This window comes from Petaurus breviceps, unplaced genomic scaffold (genome assembly GCF_028583685.1).
Source record: "Petaurus breviceps papuanus isolate PSGF00001 unplaced genomic scaffold, PetGlider_PUasm1.0 90510, whole genome shotgun sequence".
In the NCBI taxonomy this organism is placed as follows: domain Eukaryota; kingdom Metazoa; phylum Chordata; class Mammalia; order Diprotodontia; family Petauridae; genus Petaurus; species Petaurus breviceps.
The window spans coordinates 4,646,344-4,673,871 of NW_027187267.1; the positions used below are offsets into that span (position 1 = coordinate 4,646,344).

Here is a 27,528-nt window from a genome sequence, read left to right on the forward strand (position 1 = left end):
ATATATATATATATATATATATATATATATATATATATATATATATACACACACACACACACACACTAAGTAAATGAACCTAAGGGTTCCCAACTCTCTTGGAAATCTGAATAGGGAAGAGGAAAGACAACTTAATCAAGCACAAGTATGGCAAGTGTCTCTTTTGTCCTGTGACCTTTGATGCAAAGATGGTTGTTTTCTGTTTGTGTATTTCTTTTGTTATGTTTTGTTTTTGTTTTTGCTGAGGGGGAAGAGGGTTTGTGATCTCTCTCTCTTGAACATAGTTACAGAGTTCTTTCTGGGACTCCTGGGGTTGGGAGAGTGACCCCAGAGGATGACCATTTTGTTGTATTCAGAGAAAGGGTTTTGGGCTAGAAGTATCTCTCTCTGCCCCCCTCTATATATTGTCATTCTAGGGGAAATAATTTTTAGGTTCAAGTTATGCTCCTGATCATTATCCCTTGACAGGAAGGAGTACCTCAAGCTGTATATCCAAGGTTTATCTCCCTTTCTACCAAATGCCAATTACACAAAGACCACACATGGTGACTAGCCAATAAATTCATTCATCTAAGCTAATAACAATTAGAAATCAGATAAAGTAGATAAATGAGAATATACCATTTGTTGATACTTAGCTGTTTCAGTTGTGTCTGACTCTTTGTGACCCTTTTGAGGGGTTTTCTTGTCAGCTTATTCTGCAGTCGAGGAAACTGAGTTAAGTGACTTGCCCAGGGTCACAAAACTAGTGTCTGAGATTTGAAGTCAGGTCCTCCTGACTTCAGCCCCAGTACTCTACCTGCTATGCTGATTAGTTGCCCAATACTTGATAACACATAGAGTGAATGAGCTCTCCCACAGGGAGTGAGATAACTCAACCAAGAGAAAGAGTCAGAGATTTCATCCAAATGGAGATTCCCCAAAGTCTCTAATGTAGCAAGCTGAAAATAGGGATGTGATCAAGGTGCCACCTTTTCTACATGTGGGCTTATTTCCAGATTCCTTCACTAACCTCTCCCTGGAGAAAATCTGGACCCTCATTTCTTCTCTTAAAGTGAAAGACACTAGCCAACTCTAACTCTCAGGCATGCCTGGAACATTGAGTGATAAATCTCTACCAATTGAAACGAGTCATATGTAAATGGACTTTGAACCCTTGGTTACGCAAACGTATGAGGGAACTGAACCCAAGATAGGTTAAGTGATTTGTTCCAAATAGCATAAATAGAAAGTGGTGCAGATGGGACACAAATACATACAGATACAAATATATGCTCCAAATCCAGAAAACTCAATTGCATGTTACTGCTCTTAGGCAGCTTGTTGAACAGGGAAATACTAGGTAAGAAAAAACAAAAGCTTTCCTCAACTAAAATTATGGCAATGTGTCAAATAGGCTAGAACTGTGTAAAGAAATAATGTTTCTGAAATACTTTAGGGTCAGCAAATTATGAACCATTGTTATGGAAATAATTTTTATTCTCCATGATATGTATAGGCTAACTCATGAATGGGGTAGAGAATCATGATGTAGGAGGTATCAGTATTCCTTACCAACTGGCCATCTCAAATGTTTTTTCATAACTTAACCAACATACTAAATCATGTAAATGAGGAGGTGTGCAGACCAAAGGACCTAGGACAAAGCATCCTGGCTGGATGCTGTTCTGGACTGGGGACATAAGGAAGAGATCCCAGGTTGAAATGGGGTCTTAGATGAATTAGAGCAGATGCTTTCCCATCACAATGACCAGGGTCCTAATAATGTTTGCTTGAGATCAACTTAGAGTTAGGAAGTTTAGCCCCACTCATAGGCCACTAGTTTTGACTGTTCTGATACATTGTTGAGCATTTTGAGTTTTCTCTTACTCCTTTTTGTATGGGTTGCAAATTTCATCCATCTCTTGTAAATAAACCTCTCCCAAACTAATTGTGGCTCAGGTTTGAGGAAAGAACATGGATAGATGAAAGTACAGTATTAAAGACTTGAGGGTGAAACCAAGCTACTAAAGAAAAGGTCAGATCTGGACAAAATTAAATCATGCAGGAAGATAAAATAATGGGACTTAAAACCGCAAGGGATCTTACACGTCATCTAGCCTATCCTCTTCCTTTTTCAGATGAGGAAATTGAGACCTAGAGCATCTAAAGGGTTTCCCCCAAAGGTGGCAAGTAGCACCACTGGAATTCAAACTCAAGTGTTTTGATCCCAAACTCAATGGTCTTTTTATTAGACCACACTGACTTTCATGAGGTCTTTGGGCACAGATTGAGTGGCATGATCTTCTGGTCCCCAGATGTTAGCAAGTCAGCAGTGTCACATGGAATTCCTTTAGAGAGCACTACATAATGATGAATTTCTTCACAGGCATCTAAAGTTACTGCATGTTTGTTGTGTACCTAGCCCTGGTAGCAGTCAAACTTTGCTTTGTTTTTCTTTTAAATCATTAAGTTTAAGAAATGTTTGAACATACTGTCCCATCTCCAGGCTTGTCTCTCCTCCTGGAGAGGAAACAAAAACAGTGTAACAAAACACAAGACTTTGGGGGCACAGGGAATCGAGTACTAGTATATAGTCAGAAAGAACTTGCTTTAAACCCTACCTCCAGCATTTACTAACTGCATGACCATAGGCAAATTACTTGATATTAAGTTTTTCCTGATTCATAGGAGTCATGGCTCTAGAGGTAGAAGGGATCTCAGAAGTTATCAGATTCAACCATTTCATTTTACAGATGAGATAATAGTTCATATACATAGGATTATAATATCTACCCTCCAGGGTTATTGGAAGCTTCAAATGAGATATGAGACATAAAATGTTTCACAAGCCTTAAAAGGCTATAGAGACTCAGTTACTACTGTTTTTCTCTCTTTCTCTTCATGCTGTTGAACATTGGAGGCACCTAATAAATGTTGAACTAAAATAAAACATGGAGGGAAAAACTCATGAGATGGGGGTGGGAGGGTAGGGGAAGGGGAGGAAATGACAGGAACATACTCTACCTGAATCAACCTGTTGGATAAAATGGGGATTCTGAATCTTTGGTCAGTGAAGTTTTGTTTTGTTTTGTTTTGTTTTGAAATCAATAGGCACTTGCTATTATTATAATAATTATTATTATACTATACTATTATATATTTTTGTTATTATACTATTACTATTATAATTACAATTATTCAGCACTTACTACATGCCAGCCACTGTGTTAAATGTAATAATTTCCTTTTGGAGGGGGAGGACAGGGCAATTGGGGTTAAGAGACTTGTCCAAGGTCACATGAGTAGTGTTAAATGTCTGAGGTCACATTTGAACTCAGGTTCTCCTGACTCCAGGGTTGGTGCTTTATTCACTATGCCATTTAGCCACCCCTAAATGCAACATTTTAAAAAAGGCAAAAACAGTTCCTGCTTTCAAGAAGCTTGAATTCTTTTTTTGTATTTTCTTTCCTTTTAAATTTATTTTTAATAATCATTTTGTTTAAAAATTGAGTTCCAAATTTTCTTTGCCCTTCCCCTACCCATTGCAAAGGCAAGCAATATGATCTCAATTATAAATGGGAAGTCATGCAAAACATAGTTCCATATTAGTCATGTTGCAAAAAAAAAAGCAAGAAAATAAAGTGAAAAAATTATACTTCAGTTTGCACTGAGAGTTCACCAATTCTTTCTCCAGTGGTGAATACCATTTTTCATCATGAGTCCTTCAGAATTGTCTTGAATCACTGTCTTGACCAGACTAGCTGCCATAAATATCTTTGTACAGATCAATCTTTTTCCTTTAAAAAAAATCCCTTTGGGATACAGACCTAGAAGTGGTATTGCTGGGTAAGCAGTTTTATAGTCCTTTCAGTGTAGTTCCAAATTGTTCTCCAGAATGACTGGACCAGTTAACAACTCCCTCAAAGTGCATTAGTATCTGTTTTTTCACATTCCCTCCAACATTCGTCATTTTCTTCTTTTACCATGTTAACCAATCTGATAGCTGTGAATACCTCAGAATTATTTTAATTTGCATTTCTCTAATGACTAGTGATTTAGAACATTTTTTTCTATTACTATGGATAGCTTTGATTTCTTCTGAAAACTACTTGTTCATATCGTTTGACCATTTATTATTTGAGGAATAGTTCTGTTTTTATATAAATTTGACTCAGCTCCCTATATGTTTAAGAAGTAAGGCCTTTATCAGAGAAATTTTGTGTAAAAAATATTGTCCTCAATTTCCTACTTTTCTCCTAATTTTGGCTGCATTGGTTTTGTTTGTGCAAAATTTTCAATTTCATGTAACTAAAATTATCCATTTTACTTTCTGTGATCCTTTCTGTCTCTTGTGTTGTCATAAACTCTTCCCTTATCCATAAATCTGATAGGTAAAATTTTCCACTCTCCTAATTTGTTAAGTATATCTCTCCCTTTACGTCTAAATCACCCCTTTTGACCTTATCTTGGCATATAGTGTGAGATGTTGGTCTATGCCTAGTTTCTGCCCAACTGCTTTCCCAATTTTCAAGGTTCAGTTTCAATACACCCTCCTCCACTTGCTGCATATTCCTTCTTTTGCAATTTCCCTGTCCCCTTCAGGTCAAAGCCTTAGGGAACCCTGAGATGTAAGTTTAGTGGACAGAGTGGGCTGGGGCCCCAAACCTGGTTTTCCTGCCAGGAACTCAGGATACCTTTAATTCCCATTACCTAACAGAACTGAGGGTGCAGGCCATATATGCTGCTTATTGGAACTGGAACCCTTCAGGTTCCCAACTCATTGGCTATCTACCACACTGTGGTCCCCTATGTTCCCTCACCTCTCACCTTGTCATCCCCTCTTTTATGCACACTGGTCAAACTCTCAAGACTCCTTTTTGTCTGTTAGGTAATACTGATCACATCCTGCACAGAAAGCTGGAAGACATCCCTAGAAAAGGTGTGGAATGTATGAATCTGGCAAAGGCAGTCTGTAGTGACTGCTGCTTATTCTTCCATCTTCCCGATCATCATCTCTTCATCCCTTTCTCTCCCTACCACATCTTCTCCCATTCCTGTCCTGTTCTGACTCATCCTGAGGGGGAGAAAAGGAAATCAACAATTCATTCACATCAAGGTACTAGGCAAGGTACTAGGCAATTTCATTCAGGAAACCCTATGTTCTATTTTGTGCAAGGTACTGTACTCTGCCCCACGGCATATAATAAAGAAGATACCATTCTCCAGGAGCTTACTGTCTGGTGGAAGAGGTATAAATGAGAAATAAAAATATTTATGGGAGAGTAAGATAGTGCAAAGGAGAGACCCAGGCTAGGATTCAGTAGAAATAGAAGATAGCTTTGATCTGAAGGGAGGGAAGGCAGAAGCAGGTTCGTGGTAATTCCTCACTCGGGGCTATATACCTAGCTATTTGTGCACTCTCTGCTTTGCAAAGTTCTTGTAGAGGAAGGTTTTATAATCCTTAACACTGTACCAAAAGTTCTTCCCTTTTTTTTGTTCCCTGGATCCCTTTGGCAATTAGGTGAAAGTTATGGACTCCTCCAAATAATGTTTTAAAATGCATTAAAAATACAAAGGATTGTAAAGGAAATCAGTTACATTGAAATAATTATAAAATGTTTTTATAGCAACTTCACAACTATCTCAATGGATGTAGAAAAAGCTTTTGATAAAATGCAACACCCTTTCCTATTAAAAACATTACAAAGCATAGGAACAAATGGAACTTTTTTCTTTTTTTTCTTTTTGGAGGGGGGCAAGGCAGGGCAATTGGGGTTAAGTGACTTGCTCAGGGTCACACGGCTAGTTTTTTGTGGTAAGTGTCTGAGACTGGATTTGAACTCAGGTCTTCCTGATTCAAGGGCCGGTGCTCTATTCACTGTGCCACTTACCTACCCCACAGATTTTTTCTTAAAATAATAAGTAGTATGTAGTTGGATTGGTAGAATAGATTAGTTACAAAATACACAGTAGTACATGACCATTAGTAATCTAGTGTTTGATAAACCCAAAGATCCAAGTTTTGGGGGAAAGAACTCACTATTTGACAAGAATGGCTATGAAAATTGGGAAAGCAGTAATCATCAAAACAATTTGATACTGAATAAATAGAGTGGTGGATCATTGGACTAGATTAGGTACACAATACATTGTAGTAAGTTCCCATAGTATTTTAATTAAAATATTAAATTTGATCACTTAAAATAATTAATTAAATTTAATTATTTAAATTTAATTCAAAGACTCAAGCTCTGGAACAAAAACTCACTGTTTGATAAAATGTGATGGGAAAACTAGAAAACAATCTGGCACAAACTAGGCATAGACCAACATTTCAAGCTATATACCAAGATAAGTTTAAAATGGGTACATGATTTACACATAAATGGTGATACCACAAGCAAACTAGGGGAGCATGGAATAGTTTACCTATGGATAAGGGAAGAATTTGGGACCAAATAAGAGATAAAGAGCATTACAAGATACAAAATGGATAGTTTTGATTATATGAACTTAAAAGGCTTTTGCAGAAACAAAACCAATGCAACCAAGACTAGAAGGAATGCAGAAATGTAGGAAACAATTTTACAGGAAATATCTCTGATAAAGGTCTCATTTCTCAAATATATAGAGAACTGAGTTGAATTTGTAAGAACACAAGTCATTCCCCACTTGATAAATGATCAAAAGATACAAACAGGCAGTTTTCAGAAAAGAAATCAAAGCTATCTATAGTTATGTGGAAAATGCTCTGAATCACTATTGATTGGAGAAATGCAAATTGGAACAACTCTGAGGTATCATCTAACATCTATCAGATTAGCTAATAAGACAGAAAAGGAAAATGATAATTGTTTGAGGGGATGTGGGAAAACTGAGACACTAATGTGCTGTTGGTGAAGTTGTGAACTGATTCTGCCATTCTGGAGAGCAATTTGGAGCTATGCTCAAAGGGCTATAAGTTCATACCCTTTGATTGAACACCACTCCTAGGTCTGTATCCCAAAGAGATTTTTTTAAAAAGGGGGTAGGAGAAAGATCTATTTGTAGAAAGGAATTTATAGCATCTCTTTTGTGATGGCTAAGAATTGGAAATATAGGGAATATCCATCAATTGAGGAATGACTGAACAAGTTATGGTATATGATTGTAATGGAATAATATTTTACTATAAGAAATTGCAAGCAGAATGATTTCAGAAAAACCTGGAAAGACTTACATGAACTGATGCAAAGTGAAGTGAGCATAACAAGAAGAACATTGTACACAGAAATAGCAATATTACACAATGAAGAATTGTGAAGGACTAAGATATTCCCAGCAATACAATGATCCAAGAAAATCTCAAAGGACTTGTGATGAAAAATGCTCTCTGCCTCCAGAGAAAGAAGTGATGTCATCTGAATACAAATAAAGCATATTATTTTTCTCTTTCTTTCTTTTCTTGTTTGAGTTTTCTTCCACAAAATGATTAATATGGAAATATGGTTTACATGACTGCACATGTATAACCTATATCAAAATGCTTACTGGATGTCTCCTGGAGGGGGCAAGGGGATAGAGAATTTGGAATTCAAAATTTTTTTTAATGTTAAAATTATTTTTACACATAATTGGGAGAAAAAAATAAAATTTAATTTAAAAAATAAAATTTGAAAAGTCCTTCATATATGTTACCTCATTTGAGACTCAGAACCATCATATGAGGTATTCCCATTTTACATATGAGGAAAATGTAGTTGTGATTTGCCCATAATCATTTAGCTAGAGTCTGAGCTATGAGTTGAACTCAGCTCTTCCTACTCAAGTCCAGCACCTTTGTCCACTCTACATCATACTGTTTCTGCATACACATACCCTGCTTGAGCACATACACAAGTGGCACTCACAGAAATTAGTGTGCACTATGAAAATGATCACCTAGCCCTCAACATTCGTCAATTTTATAGATAGGATCTGACATGGAAGGTGGCCAGCTCAAAAACTACCAAGATAAATTAGGGTAATGAAAGAAGAAATGGAGAAACTGGAAAGTGAAGCAACTAAAGTATAAGGTCACAGTGTAACCATGTGTACTCACCTAGGAGGAAATCAAGAAGAAAGAGGGACCACAGTCTAGGATAGACCATTTTATCTAATGGCAGGGACCAAGTGAACTACTTCCTGGTTCTGTGTATATGAATAGTACCCATATGGAGAGACTTCCTCTTTCTACTTCCACATTTGGGGGAGAGTGCTAGTAATTACTTTTAAAAACTAAGATGAAGAGGAAGTGAGAAAGAAGAATGTGGTCTGTGGAGTGGTCCATGCAAAAGTAAGTTTGACCTGGTAAGATGGAAATGGGAAGGGAGGCCAAGCCTGTTGACCAAGGATGGTTTATCATGGAAATCAGACTTAAAAGGACCCCATGGCAAAATAATCTATACCTGCTACTCTTTCCTTACAAGGAAATAGACCAAGTTTTACTTTGTCTTTTGTGGGGACTTAATTGAACAAACATTATGCAAAAAAAAATTTTTTTTTTTGAATGAATAAAACCTATATTTAGAAAGCTCAGTGTAGGGGCGGCCAGGTAGCACAGTGAGTAAGAGCACCGGCTACAGTGTTGAGAAGACCTGGAGATCGAATCCTGGGCTCAGACACTTAGCACCCACCCTGGCCGTGTAACCTTGAGCAAGTTACTTAACCCCAATTGCTTAGGGGCGGCCAGGTGGCTCAGCGAGTAAGAGCACTGGCTCCAGCATTGGGATCGACCTGGAGATCAAATGCCGGGCTCAGACACTCAGCACCACACCCAGAAATAACTGGCTGTGTAACCTTGAGCAAGTTACTTAACCCTGATTGCTTAAAAAAAAAAAAAAAAAAAGAAAGCTCAGTGTACCTTGACTAGGTTTGAGGAGGAAGTTTCTCTCCTTAGAGAACAGCCCTTTTATCTCATTTGATCCTCATAATAACCCTGTGAGATAGTTACTATTATGATTCCCAAGCAGAGATTAAATGATTTATCCTAGGTTACACATAGTAAGTCTCTAAAGCTGAATTTGAACTCAGGTCTTCTTAACTCCAGACTCCGGGCTCTGTCCACTGTGTCCCTAGCTGTCTCTCACTTAAAATAAGATATTTGTAAAAGTGCTTCGCATAGTGCCTGACATTTAGTAGCTGCTTAATAAATGTTGATTTCCTCCCTCTTCCCTTTCCCTTGTGTGGGATCCTAGTGCTTATGTCCAGGAAAATATGCAGGGAAGATAAGAGGTGCCTTCTGAGTCCAAGGTAGAGAGAGTGAGTGAGTCACAGGCCCATCTGTGGTCATTGTGGTTCCTTTCACGTCTCATAATCCTACCCTAATTCTATAATTGGCTGTAACCTCTGCCTGTTGAACCCTGCTGGGATGCAGAGACAGAGCTATTCCTAAGCATATGAGGAGGCAGGACACCTGGGTCCTGCTCTCAATTGCTGCTGTTGCTTATAGGAGACTTTAAGCAAGTCACTTCCCCTCTCCAGGACTCAGTCTCCTCACCTATAAAATAAAGAGGTGGCTGACATTTGCTACCTGTGCCACATTGGGAAAGTTACTTAACATCTCTCACCTATAAAATGGAGGGAAGTGGACTAGGTGACTTATACCTTAAATCTGGTATCCTTTTTAGTTATAAAGCCTATGAATTTGTAGATTGAAATGAGAGACATTTTCAAGTTACTGAAGGTTCTGAGTTGGGAGTGATATCTTCAAAATACTTCTTAGGACAGAACTCAAAGGGAAGTTTTTCCAGTCAGTACAACAGTATCTATAAGTCAAGTCAAATCAATAAGCATTTATTAAGCACTTACTATATGCCGGCACTTTCCTAATACTGGGAATACAAACACAAGTGGAAAAAAGATAATCCCTCCCCACAAGGACATTAAATGCCAATGGAAGAAGGCAACCCATAAAAGAAAACTGAAAATGAGGGGGGGGGGGGGGTGTTCATGGGGACATGGTAGAGAAAGACCTGAGAATAAGGTCTCAGAGAATAAGAATCTCAGCTAGTCTTAAATGTTATCTGGCAGTTCACCTCCCCTCCCTATAGTTGACTGAAGCTCCCAAGGTGCAAGGAAACTCTTTTCCCCACTTTCTTCCTCAACCTAAAGCCCTACACAGATGGTTTAATCCAATCACAAGTTGCTTCAGAGCATGTGATATTTCCCATATATACTGCACATAGCACCTCATGCTATGCTTGGCACATAATGGACACCATCAGAGTTGGAAGGAATCACAGAGTCCAGCCTTTATCTGAAAAAAATATTCCTTATACAATAAACCCAATAAATGATCATTCAGCCTCTAACTGAAGACCATCCATGAAAGAAAATTGATTTCCTCTTCAGAAAACATATTGCATTTTTTGATAGCTCTAATCAGGGGTGTACTGATACATATGGAACATCCAGTTTCCCAGGCAGGACATATTTCTCAGTTTAATCTGCATCATCAGTCTTTTCTGTAGTACTTTATTAAGCCTAGACTTAATAAGGAGCTAGATGGCATGATAGATAGAGCTCTGGGCCTAGAGTCAAGATCTGAGTTCAAATACAGTCTCAGACACTTACTAGCTTTGCGACCCTGGTCAAGTCATTTAACCTGTTTGCCTCAGTTTCCTCAACTGTGTAATAGAGATAATGATAGCACCTACCTCCCCAATACTTTTACTAGGATCAAATTATATCATGCATGTAAAGTGGCTGGCACATAGTAGGCACTCTATAAATGCTTATTCCCTTCCCTAGACAAGAAATAAATCAAGCCTTCATTTATAATGGCTCTTGAGAGCCAGGACAAGCTTTCTCCAGCACAATCCTGGCTCTAATTATTAGGAAGTTTCTTCTTACATCAAACCTAAATCTGCCCCTCTACAACTTCTTTCCATTGATCCTAGATCGGTCTTTTGGAACCACAATGAAAAAGATTAATCTCTCTTCCATGAGGAAGACATAGCAAGCTTGCAGGCTGCTCACATGATTCCCAAAAGACTTCTCTTTTTAAGGTTAAGCATTCCCTGTTCCTCCAACTCATCCTCATGTACCATAATCTGGAGACTTCTTACCATTCCAGTTGCCTTCCCTGGATGGTCTCAAGCTCATCAGTATTCTTAAAATGTGGCACCTAGAAATAAACACAACACTCCAAAGGTGGTCTGATAGGCACAGAGGACCATGGGACCATCACCTTCCCATTTCTAAAAACCAGTATTTCTCAGGGCAGCCCAAGAATACCTTGGCTTATTTTAGATGCCTTATTACTGGTGACTCATATCAAGCTTTTGGTCAACCAACCCCCCTATTTCTTTCATACTAACTGTTATTTACTGTTCTTTGCAACTCTGTGAAGAAACCAGAGCAGGGAGGTCCGGAAGTTCAAGTGGTAACCATTTCCTCCTTTCTCACTGTGAAGATTCAAAATTATGTATGTTGGGCCTACATCGTAAGGGCAGCCCAAGACCTACCACCTTCACTACTTGTCAAAAAGTTATCACCAAATGGCGTGTCCCAGATTATGGGCCCTGTGGCTTCTCTGTCTGCTCAAGGGTAAGTCCACAGTTATTTCTGTTCCTACTTTTACTTCTGCTGCTGCTAATACAACTTTTCCCTATCCTTTGTCAATCTTGGTTGATTTGAATCTGTCCATATCTTCTTTGCCTAGGTCACCTCCTGTAAAATTCAAGAAATTCTAAAACCCAGGTGTCAGTTCAGATCATGACCGCCATCTATATGTATAGTTGGGATGTGTGTATGTGCATATGCACACATGTTTCTATCTATGTAACAATTTCATTTAATCCTGGGCTCAGGCTGTGGCCTTCCAAATCTCATTCAAAGAACAAGCGAATCTTAGCATATTGGAGCAGGTCTTATAGGGAAAAAAATAAGCATTGATATTGTGCCTACTATGTACCAGACATTTTTCTAAATGCTTTTAAAATGTTATTTTATTTGATCCTCACAGCAACTCTGAGAGGTAGGTACTATTATCATTCCTATTTTATGGTTGAGGAAACTGAGGCACTTAAAAGTTAAGTGATTTGCCCAGGTCACACAGTTAATAAGTGTCTGAGGCTGGATTTGAACTCAAGTCTCCCTTACTCTATGTCCAGCCCTCTATTTACTATACCACCTAAGCTGGCTCAACTCTTGTCATTTTGCAGATTACAATTTTTTTTAATCTTTCTGTTCTTTTTTTAAACTTTTATTTAGTATTTTGCTTTTCCCCAGTTACATGTAAAAACAATTTTAACATTCATTTTTAAAACTTTGAGTTCCAAATTCTCTTTTCCTCCCTCCCCAACCCCAGTCATTGAGAAGGCAAGCAATTTGATGTGTTATACATGTGTAGTTATGCAAGGCATACCCATAATAATCATGTTGTAAAAGAAAAGATGAATAAAAAAAACCTCAAGAAAAAGAAAGTAAAAAGAATATACTTCAATGTGTATTTAGACACCATTAGTTCTTTCTCTGGGGATGGATAGCATTTTTCACCATAAATCCTTCAAAGTTGCCTTGGATTATTGTATTGCTGAGAATAGCTAAGTCATTCACAGCTGCTCATCTTACAATATTGCTTGTACTTCGTACACAGTACAAACTTTGCATCAATCCATGCAAGTCTTTCTAGGTTTTTCTGAGAGCATCCTATTCATCAGTTCTTATACTACAGTAGTATTCCATCATAATAAAATTCTATCATTTGTTCAGCCATTCCCTAATTAATGAGCTTTCCCTCAACGTCTAATGCTTGAAAGTTCTCTATCTCATTGAATATCCATTTTTCCCCTGAAGGGGAAAACCTACTCAGTTATGCTGAGTAGGTGATCCTTGGTTGTAATCCTATCTCCTTTGCCCTTGGGTATATCATTTTCCAAATCCTCTGATCCTTTAATATAGAAGCTGCTAAATCATGTGTTATCCTGACTATGACTCCACCACACTTGAATTGTTTCTTTCTGGCTGCTTGCAATATTTTCTCCTTGACCTGGGAATTCTGGAATTTGGCTATAATATTCCTGGGAGTTTTCATTTTGGCATCTCTTTCAGGAAGTGATCAGTGGATTCTTTCAATTTCTATTTTGCTTTTTGGTTCTAGAATATCAGAGCATATCCTTGATAATTTCTTGAAAGATGATATCTAGGGTCTTTTTTTTATCATGACTCTCAGAAAGTCCAATCATTTTAAAATTTTCAGTGAGATATTTCATATTGTCTTCTTCTTTATTATTCTTTTGGCTTTGTTTTACTGTTTCTTGATTTCTCATATAGTCATTTTAACTTCCATTTGCTCCATTCTAATTTTTAAGAAATTATTTTCTTCAGTGAGATTTTTCCTTTTTCCATTTGTCCAATTCTGCTTTTTAAGGCATTCTTCTCTTCATTGACTGTTTGGACCTCTTTTACCATTTGACCTAGTGGTTTTTTTTTTTCCTTAACCTAAAACATTATTTATTTATTTAATTTGTTAATTAACTTATTTTTAATTTTCAACATTCATTTCCAGAAGATCTTGAGTTCCAAATTTTCTCCCCATCTTTCCCCTTCCCCCACCCCAAGATGGTATGCATTTTGATTACTCCATCCCCTAAGCCCTCTGTTCTATCACCCCACATACACGCCCCTTGTCCCCTTCTCCCTTACTTTCTTGTAGGGCAATATAGATTTCTATACCCCCATTGCCTGTATATATTACTTCCCAGATACATGTAAAAACAATTTTTAACATTTATTTTTAAAACTTTGAGTTTCAAATTCTGTCTCTTCTTCCCTCCCCACCCACCCTAATTGAGAAGATAAGCAATTCAATATAGGTTATACATGTGTAGTTATGCAAAAGACTTCCATAATAGTCATGTTGTGAAAGACTAGCTATATTGCCTTCCATCCTATCCCACCCCCATTTATTCTATTTTCTCCTTTGACCCTGTCCCTTTCCAAAAGTGTTTGCTTCTGACTACCCCCTCTCCCAATCTTCCCTCTCTTCTATAGCCCCCCCCCCACTTATCCCCTTCCCCTCACTTTTCTGTAGGGTAAGATATCCAATTGAGTGTGTATGTTATTCCTTTCTTAAGCCAAATCTGATGAGAGTAAGGTTCACTCATTCCCTCTCACCTCCCCCTTCTTCCCCCCCAAATCTCAAATGGGGTCCCAAAAAAGTCAGAAATAGCTAAAATGACTGAACAACAACAAGAACAAATTAAGAAGAGTCAAATAATAAACTTGCCCCGTATTTGGGATTGGACAAGACCAACAGTGATGGCTGGGGAAATTCCCATAATTTTTGGCTCTCTGTAAATCTCCAGGAATGGCTGCCATTGCTATTAGATTAATGAGAGGTTTGAGGGAGAGAAAAGAGTAAAAGTTGTAGAAGGTGGAGATGAAGGGAGATAGATCCATGTTAAGAACACTGCCTAATGTACTCTGTTGTCTTGATCATGTTTCTAATGAAGTCTTTATAAAGACATGGTAGTTCTAGAGGGAGGATCATTGCCCTGTATCTGATAAGAAAGAGCATTAGATTGGGGATCAAGAGCATTAAAATCTAGTCGTGGCTGTACCTGCATAAACTTGGACAATTTACCTCATGTCTCCAGGCCTCAGCATCTTCAACATGTAAAATTAAGGGACTTAACAAGATGGTTTCTAATGCCCTTCCAGTTCCATGATTCTGAGCACTTTTCCTATTGACCCATAGTCCAGATCCTACCTAATCCCTTGAAAAAGTCAACAAGTCAAGTCAACAAACATTAAGTGTTCACTATGTGCCAGGCATGGCATGGCCCATCATTGCCTACAGAACAGAGGCAGCCCAAGACCCTAAAGATCTTTCCAAAGCTGCTTCACCCAGAGCCTCTGGCAAATTCTGCTTCCCTAGGGGCTCTGAGGAACGACCAACTTCATGCTTAGCATTGGGGGACAGAGACAGAAGAAAGAGAAAGGAAAACAGAGACAGAAGCAATCTACTCTTCATCTGCACCAGCTCTTAGGGATTCTGAGGGTTTTTGAAAAAACTGCTCCCTTAATGTCATTGCCTTCCTAACCAAGCTAATTCCCCCATGATGTCATAGCTTAGGTGTGGATGTATCTACCACTGTTGCCTGCTTTTGTTCATCTGAAAGAGAGTTTGAAATATCCAAAACAAAGAAAAACACAAGTTTACAGAAAGTGGCTGGGTTTTTTTACATTAATACTTTAAGTGCTTTCCAAACTTTATGTGGCAATGACTTCCTTTTATTAAAAAAGAAAAAGTTTGTTCTCCCCTTTTGCACTTTTCATAATATAATCTATGCAAATTATCTTTTTACTTATTTTATTAAAATATAATTATAAATTTATTAGTTTTATTAAAATGCAAACAAAATTTAAATAACATAAATAATCATCATATTATTTCTACTGTCGTAGGAACATAGATTCAGAAATGGAAGAGACTTTTAAGATCATCTGGTCCAAACCTGTCATTTCATGTTTGAGGAAACTGAGTGCCATAGAGATGAAGGGCCTTCCTTAAGGTGAAATCAGTATAAGTCTGAGCCAGGATTTAAACCTGGATCTTCTAGCTCCAAATTCTCTACCTATTCCCACTCCATTAAGGGAAAGGACATACACAACAGTAGCAGATTTTACCCATCTTCAATCTTTACATTTCCATGCCAGGTCTTGCTAGCTACCTGGGACCAGGGGCAGTTCTGATGAAGCTCAAGCAGGGACTCAGCCATCCAGCAACACTGCCTGGCCTGTCTTGGGAATGGTCTGGCTACCAAAACCTCCTTCACCTACACAGAATGAGAGGTCCTCAAGCAGGACATCTCTAGTCAGCAGCAGAAGGATCCTAAGCACAGCAATGCCCCAGCCTGCAACTGCTAGGGAGCCTACACAGGTCCCCCTGTCTAATTGCCATGCAGGTATGCTGCCGTGCAAAACACCCACCTCTTCCCTCTGGGGCACAGTTGTGGCCTTTTCTTTATGTCTTTATCCCAACTTAGTTTTGACAATCCAGCGACAGAGAGCAGGCCTCCCTTCTTCTACCTCCCACCAAATGGAGCAAATTTCTTAGTCTCTATTTTGTTGATTTTGTCTTGTACTTTGTTTCCAATAAAAGACAGTGAATATATTTATGTGGGAGTTATGATGAAAAATTTTAGGTGTCACAATGGATAGAGTTCTGCCCCTGAAGGCAAAAAGGCCCAAACTGGAATTCAGCCTCAGACACTTACTAGCTATATGACCACAAACAAGTCACCTTCACAGGGTTGCTGTGAGGATATAACAACATTATATGCAAAAGAACTTTACAAACCTTAAAGCTAAGGTGTTATTATATACAGTAATTTTGACCATTGCTTCAGGCACACAAACATACCCAAATGGCCCAGTGCAGGGGTGGGGAACCTGCAGCATAGAGGCCTTCTAGGTCATCAAGTGCAACCCTTTGACTGAATCCAAACAAAAGTTCAGATTCAGTCAAAGGAGACCTAGAGAACCTTAAGAACCTAGAGGGCCACATGTGGCCTCAAGGCCAAAGGCTCCCCATCCCTGTGTTGTGTGCCTTCAGGGGGTAGGGGGAGGGGAGGAAGGGGACAAAGATTGACCTAGAGTTCGGGAAACTGCCTTAGTGTAACAAATCAAACTTGAGATTAACTTGGCTTGATTTGATTATCAACTTAAATGCTAGACCAAGGCATTATTAGACTGCTAAGGTGATTATGGGTGTCTCCTACTACTCTTGTTAGGCCTGATGAGATCTATAATTCCTTCCAGAATTTATTCCTAATGTCCTCTTCCCAGAAGTTCTCTCCTTAGTTCGATCATATTATTCTTCTTATTATACTTATTTGTATATGTCATATCCTTCCTGTGCTTCACCCCCACCCGCATTAGATCATAAGCTTCTTGAGGTCAGAAACTGTCATTTTATCTTGTATTTAATTTTAAACAATATAAATAATCTCCATATTATTTCTATTGTCATAGAAGCATAGATTTGGAAATGGAAGAGTCTTTTGAGGCCATCTAGTCCAAACTTCTCATTTTATGTTTAAGGAAAGAGTGTCACAGAGGTGAGAGGCCTTACTTAAGGTCACAGTGCATATAACACAGTGCATGGCACAAAAGTTGGCACTTAAATACTTTGACCATGCCAGGCAATTTAATTCTTTAGCAGCCCCTGATCCTGGGCATTCTAACCTTGCCCCCTTTAGTCTTATTGAATAAAACTCACTGACTCAGCTCACAGGATCAAAGATTACAGATTTGGAGCTGGAAGTAACCTTAATGACTGTTCATGGATTTTTATTTTTATTTTTTTTTTGCTTTTTGAAGGGCACTTGGGGTTAAGTGACTTGCCCAAGGTCACATGGCTAGAAAATGTTATGTGTTTGAGGCCGGATTTGAACTAAGGTCCTCCTGACTTCAGGGCCATTGCTCTGTTCACTGTGCCTCCCCTATTCATGGATTTCTTATGCATAAGGAAACTGAGGTTGAGACAAGTGGAGTGGTTTGCCCAGGTTCACACAGCTAGCAACAATCTGAGCTGGAATCTGAACCCAAATTTTCTTACAAGTCCAAAGCCCTCTCCACTATGACTAGCTCCACACACTTCTCTCAGTTTTCTCTCATGATTCACTCATGAGAGTGAATTTCCTTTTCTAGTCACTCTTTTTTTTTTGGCAGGGAAGGCAGAGCAATTGGGGTTAAGTGACTGTGCCCATCACACAGATAGTTTTGTGTTAAGTTTCTGAGGCCAGATTTGAACTCAGGTCCTCCTAACTCCAGAGCCGGTGCTCCATTTACTGTGCTACCTACACACCCCTTTTCTAGTCACTCTTAGTGCTAGTGCCTTTCCTCTGAGATTATCTCCATTTTACCCTCTATGTATCCTGTTTTTCCATAGCTGTTTACAAGTTGTCTCCCTCATTAGACTATGAACTTTTTGAGAGGATGAGTTTTGCTCTTTTTTTATTTTTCCTTTCTTTGTATTCCCAGCACCAAGCACAGTGTTGATATGTTAGGTGTTTAATAAGTGCTCAATGATTTGACTCAAATCCTTTCTCTTTCCCCCCCTCTCAAAAACCTATTTCCTTCAGTTTTATAATATAAAACATTTTACATGTACCATAACGATTACATTCTTCACTGAAAGTAAGAGTAAAGGAATGGTCAGAAATGCACTTTAGGTTTAGAGGTCAAGCTGGGGAGAAATTTTTTCTACAGAATAGGAGTTATTCTCTGAACTATGAGAATTTAAGGTCATCTTCCCTCTTTAGCCCCAAAAGACAATGTGATGGAAGGAAAGAACTACATCTTCCCTGAGGTTGTGGACTTCAGTGATGGACCTCTTTAAAGCTCCTAGGATTTCAGTTCTTATGATATGGGATATTTGTCAGAGAGATTGAATGTGGAAATTGAATCAAGCCTATCTAGGTCCTTTTGGAAAATGTAGTCCTTCTCACAATGAAAAATGCTATTCGCGGGCAGCTAGGTGGCGTAGTGAATAGAGCACGAGCCCTGGAGTCAGGAGGACCTGAGTTCAAATTTGACATCAGACACTTAATTTAAAAAAAAAAAAAGCTGTGTGACCTTGGACAAGTCACTTAACTGCTTTCCCCCTCAGAAAAAAAAGAATAGATGATGTCAAACAAACCTTTTCCCTTTTACATAGGGCTGCAAGTCTGATGAATAAAAGGAATTCTACTTTTTTAAATGTTACTTTTATTCTGAACTTAAGCACCAAGGATAAAAAAGCCTTTTCATACACAGAGTAGTATACGCGCTCACGCACACACACACAAATCTCTGTTTCATACCACTTTTTTTAAAAAATAAAAGTATGTGATGAATTTTATGTACTACTTTCAAATCTGTCCCATTTTGTGCTCCCTTCTGAACTCCTTTTCTCTCTGTATTTTAAAAATGTTACAATGACCCTCTTTTTTTACATCACTTTTGCTATCTCCCATTGAAAAATCAAGAGAAAGAAACAGGGAGAAGGAAATCCTTTACAAAAACAAGCATAATCAAGTAAAATTACTCCATATGATGGTCCTGTCCAAAATGTATGTCTCTGTGTCTTGTGTCCATTATTTATATCTCAGGAGGCAAGTAATATGCTTCATCATAGCTATGAGAGGAATTCCATAATTATAATTTTCCTAGACTTTTCACAAGAAGTATTTCACTTTACACCAATGAAAGAAGTACCCATAGCAATCAGATCACAGATCCATCAAAATATTTTTACCATATATATCCAAATAAGCATCTTCGTCAACATCATTATTGTGAGAATTGACTTTAATTGTTGGAATGTGGCTAGATAACACTTCTTTGATGGACTGCTTTTAGTGGACTGAAAGCTCATTTTGAGTCAACAAGATACTATGATACTAGTGTCTTTTCCATTTTTTCACCCAAAAAGCTAATTCAAACAGGCTGCATTAAGAGAAATGTGGTGATAATCCCACTCTACCCTGCTCTGATGACCCCAGCAGTTAACCTGCAAGAACCTTACTGAGGCATGATATATATACTCATAACTATATGGGGCCAGGTGGGAGATAAATCTTTTGCCATTACTTCCACCTGACTCTCTTGGAAACAGCTCCAAATAGTTCTTATGCTTCAACACCAGAAAGGAAGAGGAATGGGTCACTTCTTTGATGTAGCCACAAAGTTAGCAGCCAATCAGGGGGACTCAACCCAGTAATGAGTCCTACATAGTCAGAAGCATATAGAATCCTAACTGCCATCTGCACATGCTGAAGACTTCAGTTCATCTCCAGGAATAGGAACTTAGCATGCTCCAATAGGAGTTTGGGAGAGTACACCCACTATAAAAGGATGACTGACAAGTTGAGTCTCCAGAGGAGTGTGACTAGAATCATAAAAGATGTTGCATTTGTGCCATATTGTTGAAGGAACCTAGGGATACCTAACCTGGAGAGGCAAAGACAGGAGTGATTTATTGGTTGGTTTCATGTATTTGAAGGGCTGTTATGTTAAGGAAGGATTTGATTTGCTCTGCTTGACTCCAGAAGGCAGAACTGGGAACAAACAGAGTCAATTACCAAGGGTAGATAATGGACCACTAGAAAGGAAAATCCATAAAGGACTAGAGCTCTCCAGAAGTGGAGTGGACTGCTTCAGTAAGTCATGGATCTCCAAGATCAAACAGCTAGTAAGTAGCAGAACTGGGGCTACAATCACAAACTCTTAGAGTTGGCAGAGATATTCAGGCCCATATAGTGCAACTTGTTGGACAAGAGACCCCTTTGTAACTATAGCGACAATGCAATATTTACAGCACCCACGATCATAATAAAGACCATGACTATAAATATCACATGACGTTCAATCACAAAATATACTAGATTCTCTAGGTAGAGGACAGAACAAGCATTTATTTAGACACCAGAAAACCAGATCCCAAAACCAGTAAGCCAATTCCATCATAGTACCAAAGATATTCAGAAGCCATAATTACGCTGAGAGCCATGCCATCATCCTTCAGCCTTCCCACAAACCAATACAAGATGAATGTCTACTCATGAGCATATCTGACTTCCTTACCTGAGCATCCTCTCTCCCCCACCATCTCACTAGCTCTGACCAGCTTCCTGTGGGCTCTGCTTCCCTTCAGCAAACTCCCCCCACCTCATGCTCCATGTGACTATATTTAGCCTAATAGGGGATAGAGTTTATCTGGACAGCAGGGAAGCTTCCTGTGGGCTGAGCTGCACCATTCAGCAAATTCCCTCCATCACAGGCTCCACATGATTACATTCAGCCTATTAGGGGGCTGAGTTTACTTTCAAAGCAGGGGACGTCTTCAAATTTCCCCCTAGGTCTATTAAGGGGCAGGGAAGATCTTCAAATTCCCATTCTCATTACAGCAACATACCCAATAAGTAACTAGTCATCCAACCCGTACTTGAAGAACTCCAGTGATGGAGATCTGCTACCTCCAGAGGGAATCCATTCCACTTTGGATTCTTTTGTTGTTAAGTTTTTCTTAAGTCAAGTCAAAATAGGCTTCTTAGCAATTTGACCCATTGCTCAGCTCTTCTCTCTGGGGTCAAGCAGAGAGAAAAAAATCTTATCTCCTTTCTTTTCAAGTACTCGAAGGTAGCTATCATGTCCTCCTCTCCCTCTCCCCAAATTTTCCTTTCTCTAGATCAAATACTCCCAGTCTCTTCAAATAATCCTCAGAGAAAATGATCTCATTACCCTTCACCAGTCAAGTAGGTCCTCTAACTTCAAGTGCAATTTACTTTCCACAGCTATTATTACTTCATTTTCATGTCTACAGGACCAGAAGCCTCTAGAGAAGACCCAGGCCCCATGCAGGTGATTGGAGCTCTGGGGAAGTCAGTCACTCTCCTCCTGGAAATCCCAAGGGGAGAAAAGCTTGAGGACATTACCTGGAGCAAACAAGGTACTATTGCTTTAGTAACTCCAGGGAAACCAATAAGAGTGATTGAGAAAAAATACCTAGACCGAGTGAATGTAATCAGCAGCAACTATTCCCTACAAATCAATCATCTGACGCTAAAGGATGCAGGAATCTACAGAGCCCAGATAAATATAAAAAATTCGAGTATTACCATCACCAAGGAATATAATCTTCAAGTCTACGGTGAGTATCAAGCACTATCAGGCAATTTCTATCTTAGGTTTTTAAAACAAGAAATCTATTTCTTTCTAGGAAATAACAGTACTCACACTGATTATGAGGCTGCATGTCTCAGATTACTGCAGTTATGCCCATTGGGGCTACAGATAAATTGTAAAATGAGAGGGTTGGACTACATGAACTCTATTGTCTCTACCAGTTCTAAATCCCATTAATCTATCTTCCAAAAGAGAGTGAGATTTTGGCTGTCAAAAAATGAAATGGGGGGGGGGGGAGTAGGTGGCTAGGTGGTGCAGTGAATAGAGCACCGGCCCTGGAGTCAGGATGACCTGAATTCAAACCCAGCCTCAGACACACTTTGACCTTGGGCAAGTCACTTAACCCCAAATGCCCTCCAAAAAGCAAACAACAAAAAAATTTAAATGGAATGGGTTGCTTCTCACAGTAATGAATTCTCTATAACTGGACATCTTCAAGTAGAGCTAACCATTTGGCAGGTATATATTAGACAAGTTTCCTATTCAGGTACTAATTGAATTGGAAGACTGATGAAATTCCTTCTGATTTGAAATACCTTGAATCTATTCCCACTGTCCCCATCACATCCACAACTCTGCAAATAGGGGTTTTGGAGCTGAGAAGTGAATTTTTAAAAGAGGAAGCAGTGAGTGGAGTATCCTGAAGCAACTGGTCTCTATTCATAAAGAAGCCAAATTAACACTAAAAATGAAAAATACTGCTCCTCTTCACTTCCCCTACTGTATGAGATTAATCAAACTGAAACTTAAATGAGTCCCATCCCCTAACTGTTGGTTCAGGGCTTCCCTGCCTGACTTCCTGAGTCTGTGTTTGCCTTCTCTGATGTTTATGCTCCTACATAAGGGTGCTGCCAAATAACCCATTTAATAAAATTACTGACATTTATAAAGGGCTTTGCAGAGTGCTAGCACATTATCTCACTATATAATTTTGAATCTACAATAACCTTTCAATATAGGTATTACAAGGTATATTATTATCATCTTACTAATTAGGAAACTGAGGTTCACAGAGAGACTAAGTGACTTGGTCACATACCTGGTCACCTAGTTTGTGAGTGTCCAAAGTAAGAGTAAAGCCAGGTCCTCTTGACATCAAGCACAAGGCTCTATTTGTTACAGCATGCCTCATGGAACTTCCTGGTACTTCAGTTATCTGCTATCAGCTGACCAATGGCCCAAGGTGGGGAACCTGTGGCCTCAAGGCCAAACGTGGCCCTCTAGACCCTCAAATGTGGCTCTTTGATTGAACCCAAACTTCACAGAACAAATCCCATTAATAAAAGGATTTGTTCTGTAAAACTTGGACTCAGTCAAAAAACCTCACACAAGGACCTAGAAGGCCACAGGATCCCCATCCCTGGTTTAGACCAATTAGTCAACAAGCATGCCTCATGCTGGACACTGCACTAGAATTGAGAATACAAAGACAAAAATTATTTTTTTCCCCTCTAGAAGCTTACATTCTATTGGAGAGACATCATGTATATATATATATATATATATATGTGTGTGTGTGTGTGTGTGTGTGTGTGTGTATAAACACAAAAATGTGTACAAAATATATACAAGATAATTGAGGTCAGGGTTAAGCAACTGGAAGGATCATAAAAGACCTCTTTTTGAATGTGCTTGGGTGAAGTTTTTAATACTGGCTTTAGCCATTCAGTAACTTAGATAGGCCCTGCCTGTGAATATACTTAGCCCTCCATTCTGTTCTTCTAGTCAGAGCAGGTCTCTCACTCCCCAAGTCAAACCTGGCAACCTTGCTCTCAAGGCCTCTCTTCAGACCTCAAGGTCTGAAACATCCCTATGGACTAACAGCATTCAGCAAGTTTGACAATGGGAGTAGAAGAGTTTGATCAAAAATAGAAGAATAAAATTGATAGTGATTTATAAAACATAGAGTCAGCTTAACAACTGTGACTCTGGGGAGAGTGAAGCTCCTAAATCCCAGCTGAGACATATCCTTTCAATATTCCTCCTTTCATTCCCTTAATAGAGTCACTCCTAGGGAGTGAGCAGACACAAAACTGGTGGGGAATGGAGGTAGGTGGATTGGATTCCATAGTCCTAGAATGAGCAAACGCCTGAGACCCAGGTGTCTGCTCTGGGAGGTTAAGGAGAATGAATTTCTTTCCTTGGAGATGGGAACAGACTTAATGAAACTGTAAGAAAGTGATAAGAATACTGCATTTGTAATCAGAAAACTTGTGTGAGTTCTATGCCTGCTAGTAAATATCAAGGCAAACTTTGACAAGTCACTTAATCTGTCTGAGCCTATTGGACTAGATCAGAGGTTCTTAACCTGAGGTCTAGAGATCCCTAAGGTGTCCTTGGATAGATTTCAAGGGATATGTGAACTTGGATGGGGGGAAAATATATCTTCATTTTCACTAATCTTTAACTGAAATTTATCATTTCCTTTAATTATGATTCTAAAAAACCAAACATTATTCTGAGACAGGGTCCAGAGCCTTCACCAGACTGCTATAGGGTCCATGACAAAAAAAAGATGAAAAATTTCTGTACTAGATGACCTTTAAGGACCATGAGATTAAATTTTTCTCTCTCCCCTCACTGCTATTATTATCTCTAATTAAGTAATCAGTTTTGCTTGGGGAGGTGGAGGAGGGATAAGGACAATTTGCCTGATTTTTCTTGCCCTCTTTACTTTAATACTTTAATATTACCTTCCCTCACACAGAGCAATTGACAAAACTCCAAGTGAGAATGAATTCCTCTGTGTCTAAGGATGGCCGTTGCATCGTCTCCCTGATATGCTCTGTGAATCCTAGAAGAAATGATGTGACATATAGCTGGTCACCCTTGGATCCAAATGCTACTGTATCCCATGGAGGATCTGTCATCCAAATCTCCTGGACACCCTGTAATGCTGACTGGAGCTACACATGCACAGCCAGGAATCCTGTGAGCATTAGCGTATTCCAAGTCACCCCTTCTTGGGATCTCTGTTCAGGTACCATCTTTTTCATTTGTCTTTAAGTGGCTCTCAATAGCCTCTGAGTAGCTGCAAGGATTTGACCTTAGAACTATTCTTGAGTGATTTAAGAGATTCTGATCCCCAGCTTAAATCCTAGAAGAACGCCTTATGCCATATTAAGTATACAACTATCCAGACACATGTCCTCAGAAAAGCAAACCTGCCCTTTCTTATTCCTGATTCTTCTCAAAAAAGTTCCCACATTCCAATAGCTAAAAAGACTCCCTAGGCCTCCTGGGGAATAACAGTGTGGGAACTCAGTTGAATTGCTTTCACTGTTCTCAAAATGATCTCTACATTAATTACTATATTACTCTAGCATCTCAGATGTCACATATCTAAGCATGCACAAAATGCATCTGAGAACAAGGAAGAAAACAGCAGTGAAGATTTCCAAGGAGCTAAAGTAGAGATCACAAAAGTCTATGTACAACATTCCAAAACTCACATTCTTTATATGTAGAAGATGCTTCACCATTATTCAGAGCCCATTTCCTCTGTATTTGCCCACAATTCTGACAAACTTGGTTCTCTGGTTTCTCAGGCCAGAACAGACTAACGAAGGACTTCGAAAAGATAATTTGGGTAGGGGTGCAGTGCTGGAGGAAGCAACAATAGGTAACCACTAGCAACTTGACAACAAGCAAAGAGGAAAAAATTGTAGAAAGCAGACACGTGAACTCAAAATACTTGGTCTATTGGCCAGAGGAGCAAATGACCTATACATAACTATAGAACCCATTTATTTTAGCCTGTGAATGTATCCCTGTGTTAAAACCACACAGAATAGTGGTGTATTTTCACAATGATTACCTTGATTCATCTGAAGAATGTTAATTTGTGTTCAATATATTCTATTTATAATAGCATAGAAATGATATAGGGGTGTGCTGGTAGAAGAGTCAGGGAGATGGAAATTGAATGTCTAGAATCAGAGAGGAAGGACTGAAATTGGGGGAGGGAAGAGGGTCACCTGAGAATCTAAAAGGAAGTCACCTGGCATAAAAGTCAAAAGATAGAGAAAAGGGCAGGAGTTGAAGAGGGCAGGGAAGAAGTAAGGCCTAGATCTAACCTGTCCTGGTAATGAAAGAGCCAGCTATGAACGACTAGAGACTCTGAATAAGAGCATCTTATTTTCAATTAAAATTTTTTTTTGCTTTTTTGGAGGGGGGGAGGGCAGGGCAATTGAGGTTAAGTGACTTGCCCAAGGTCACACGGCTAGTAAGTGTTAAATGTCTGAGGCCAGATTTGAACTCAGGTCCTCCTGACTCCAGGGCTGGTACTCTATTTACTATGCCACATAGCTGCCCCTTATTTTCAATTTAATTCAAATTTATTTAGCACCTACTATGTGCTACACACTGTGTGAAGTGCTGGGGATACAAATAAGAAAAACAAAGAGTCCCTGTCCTCAAGGAGCTTACAATCGAATTAGAGGACAACAACATACAAAAGGAGGTGGGAATGGGGAGGCTGACCAGATGGATACGAGGAATATCTGAAAACCTGAAACTGAAAACTAAAACCAAGCAGAGCAGTAGATGAAAAGTAGAGTGAGCTGAAAGTCCAAGTTCTGATCTCTATAAAGGAAGACTGGAATTTGGAATCAGAAGGGAAGGGTGGTCGAGGGAGGTGATATCCAGGCTTACTAGAACTGATGCATTTATCTTCACCTCAAACCAAACCAGGTCTGGAAAATTACCTAAGATCCAAAGAAAAGAATAAAATGAGTATTAAGGATTTCTTACCCTCTATGACCTGTGTGTGTTCCCTGGAAATAGGAATAAAGGGGTAGAAGATGGAGTTCAGTGCCCATGGAGGGAAGGAAGATGAAGATGACTCAGAGGAAACAGGGACATTATAGGAGAAGGATTCTCATAGGCTTGGAGAGCCCTTGAAGCTCTGGACAAAGGGAGCTAATGTTTCAATTTCTAATCTATCTCTACAGGGCCAGGACCCTCAGAAAAGAACTCAGGTCCCACAATATTGTTTGGGACCCTGGGGGACCTCATCACTTTCCCACTGGAGATTCTATCAGGAGTTGAGAGAGTTGTCTGGATTTCAAATACTTCTCTTATCAAGACAGAATCAGGAAAAGTGGGAAAGAGACCTAACAGAGGCAAAGACCCTGCCCATGACTTCTCCCTGCAAATTCCTAATGTACAGATGGAGAACCAAGGACTCTACGTAGCCCATGTATGCACCAACTCCTCCAACTTCCCGACAACACACTGGTATTCCCTGCAAGTCTACAGTGAGTTTAAGGACTGAGAAACTAATATTTAAGCTGTTTCTTTAAAAACTTTTTCCTGTCTCTGTTGCTTTCCCTTACTGTGATCCTCAACCCTTTCCCTTTCAAGAAGAATTATACATTTGTATATCGCATCATCAAACTATTTCATTTAATTGACATTTGTTGGATATACATTGCCCAACATTGTTCCTTACATAGAATTCTGGTGTTCTCCTGTCCTATTTCCTAATGTTTGTAGCTGTTGCTCACCTACAGGAAATTCCTGAAAACCCATTGTATAGAATATTATCTTTCACAGATGGTTGCTACTTGAGACTGTGAGCCAAAGTTTAAAGGTAAGAGCTCACCGTTCTGAGTACTTTCTTCCCAACTACCAGCATAATGTGAAGGAAAAAAATACTGGATTCATTAACATAGCTTCATCTATAATATGAGGATTTTAGGACCATATTGGTTTTGTGTGTGTGTGCTTTGGGGAGGGCAATTGGGGTTAAGTGATTTGCCCAAGGTCTCATGGCTAGGTTTGTGTGTGTGTGTGTGTGTGTGTGTGTGTGTGTGTGTGTTAAGTGTCTGAGGCTGGATCCAAACCCAG

General features: G+C 39.1%; 2 protein-coding genes across 2 annotated transcripts in view; one reads left to right on the forward strand and one right to left on the reverse strand.

Annotated features, from left to right (window-relative positions):
• Window positions 1-27,528, reverse strand: part of CD244 (CD244 molecule) — an 81,654-nt gene that overhangs the window by 12,002 nt on the left and 42,124 nt on the right. The window lies entirely within an intron of this gene.
• The window catches only part of LOC138141994 (T-lymphocyte surface antigen Ly-9-like), a 32,578-nt gene continuing 16,401 nt past the window's right edge, over window positions 11,352-27,528 (forward strand). Inside the window, exons 1-4 of the mRNA XM_069062916.1 lie at window positions 11,352-11,550; window positions 21,317-21,643; window positions 24,386-24,658; window positions 26,631-26,936. Coding sequence (XP_068919017.1) covers window positions 11,502-11,550; window positions 21,317-21,643; window positions 24,386-24,658; window positions 26,631-26,936 — 955 coding nt within the window. The 5' untranslated portion in view covers window positions 11,352-11,501. The remainder of the gene's footprint in view (window positions 11,551-21,316; window positions 21,644-24,385; window positions 24,659-26,630; window positions 26,937-27,528) is intronic.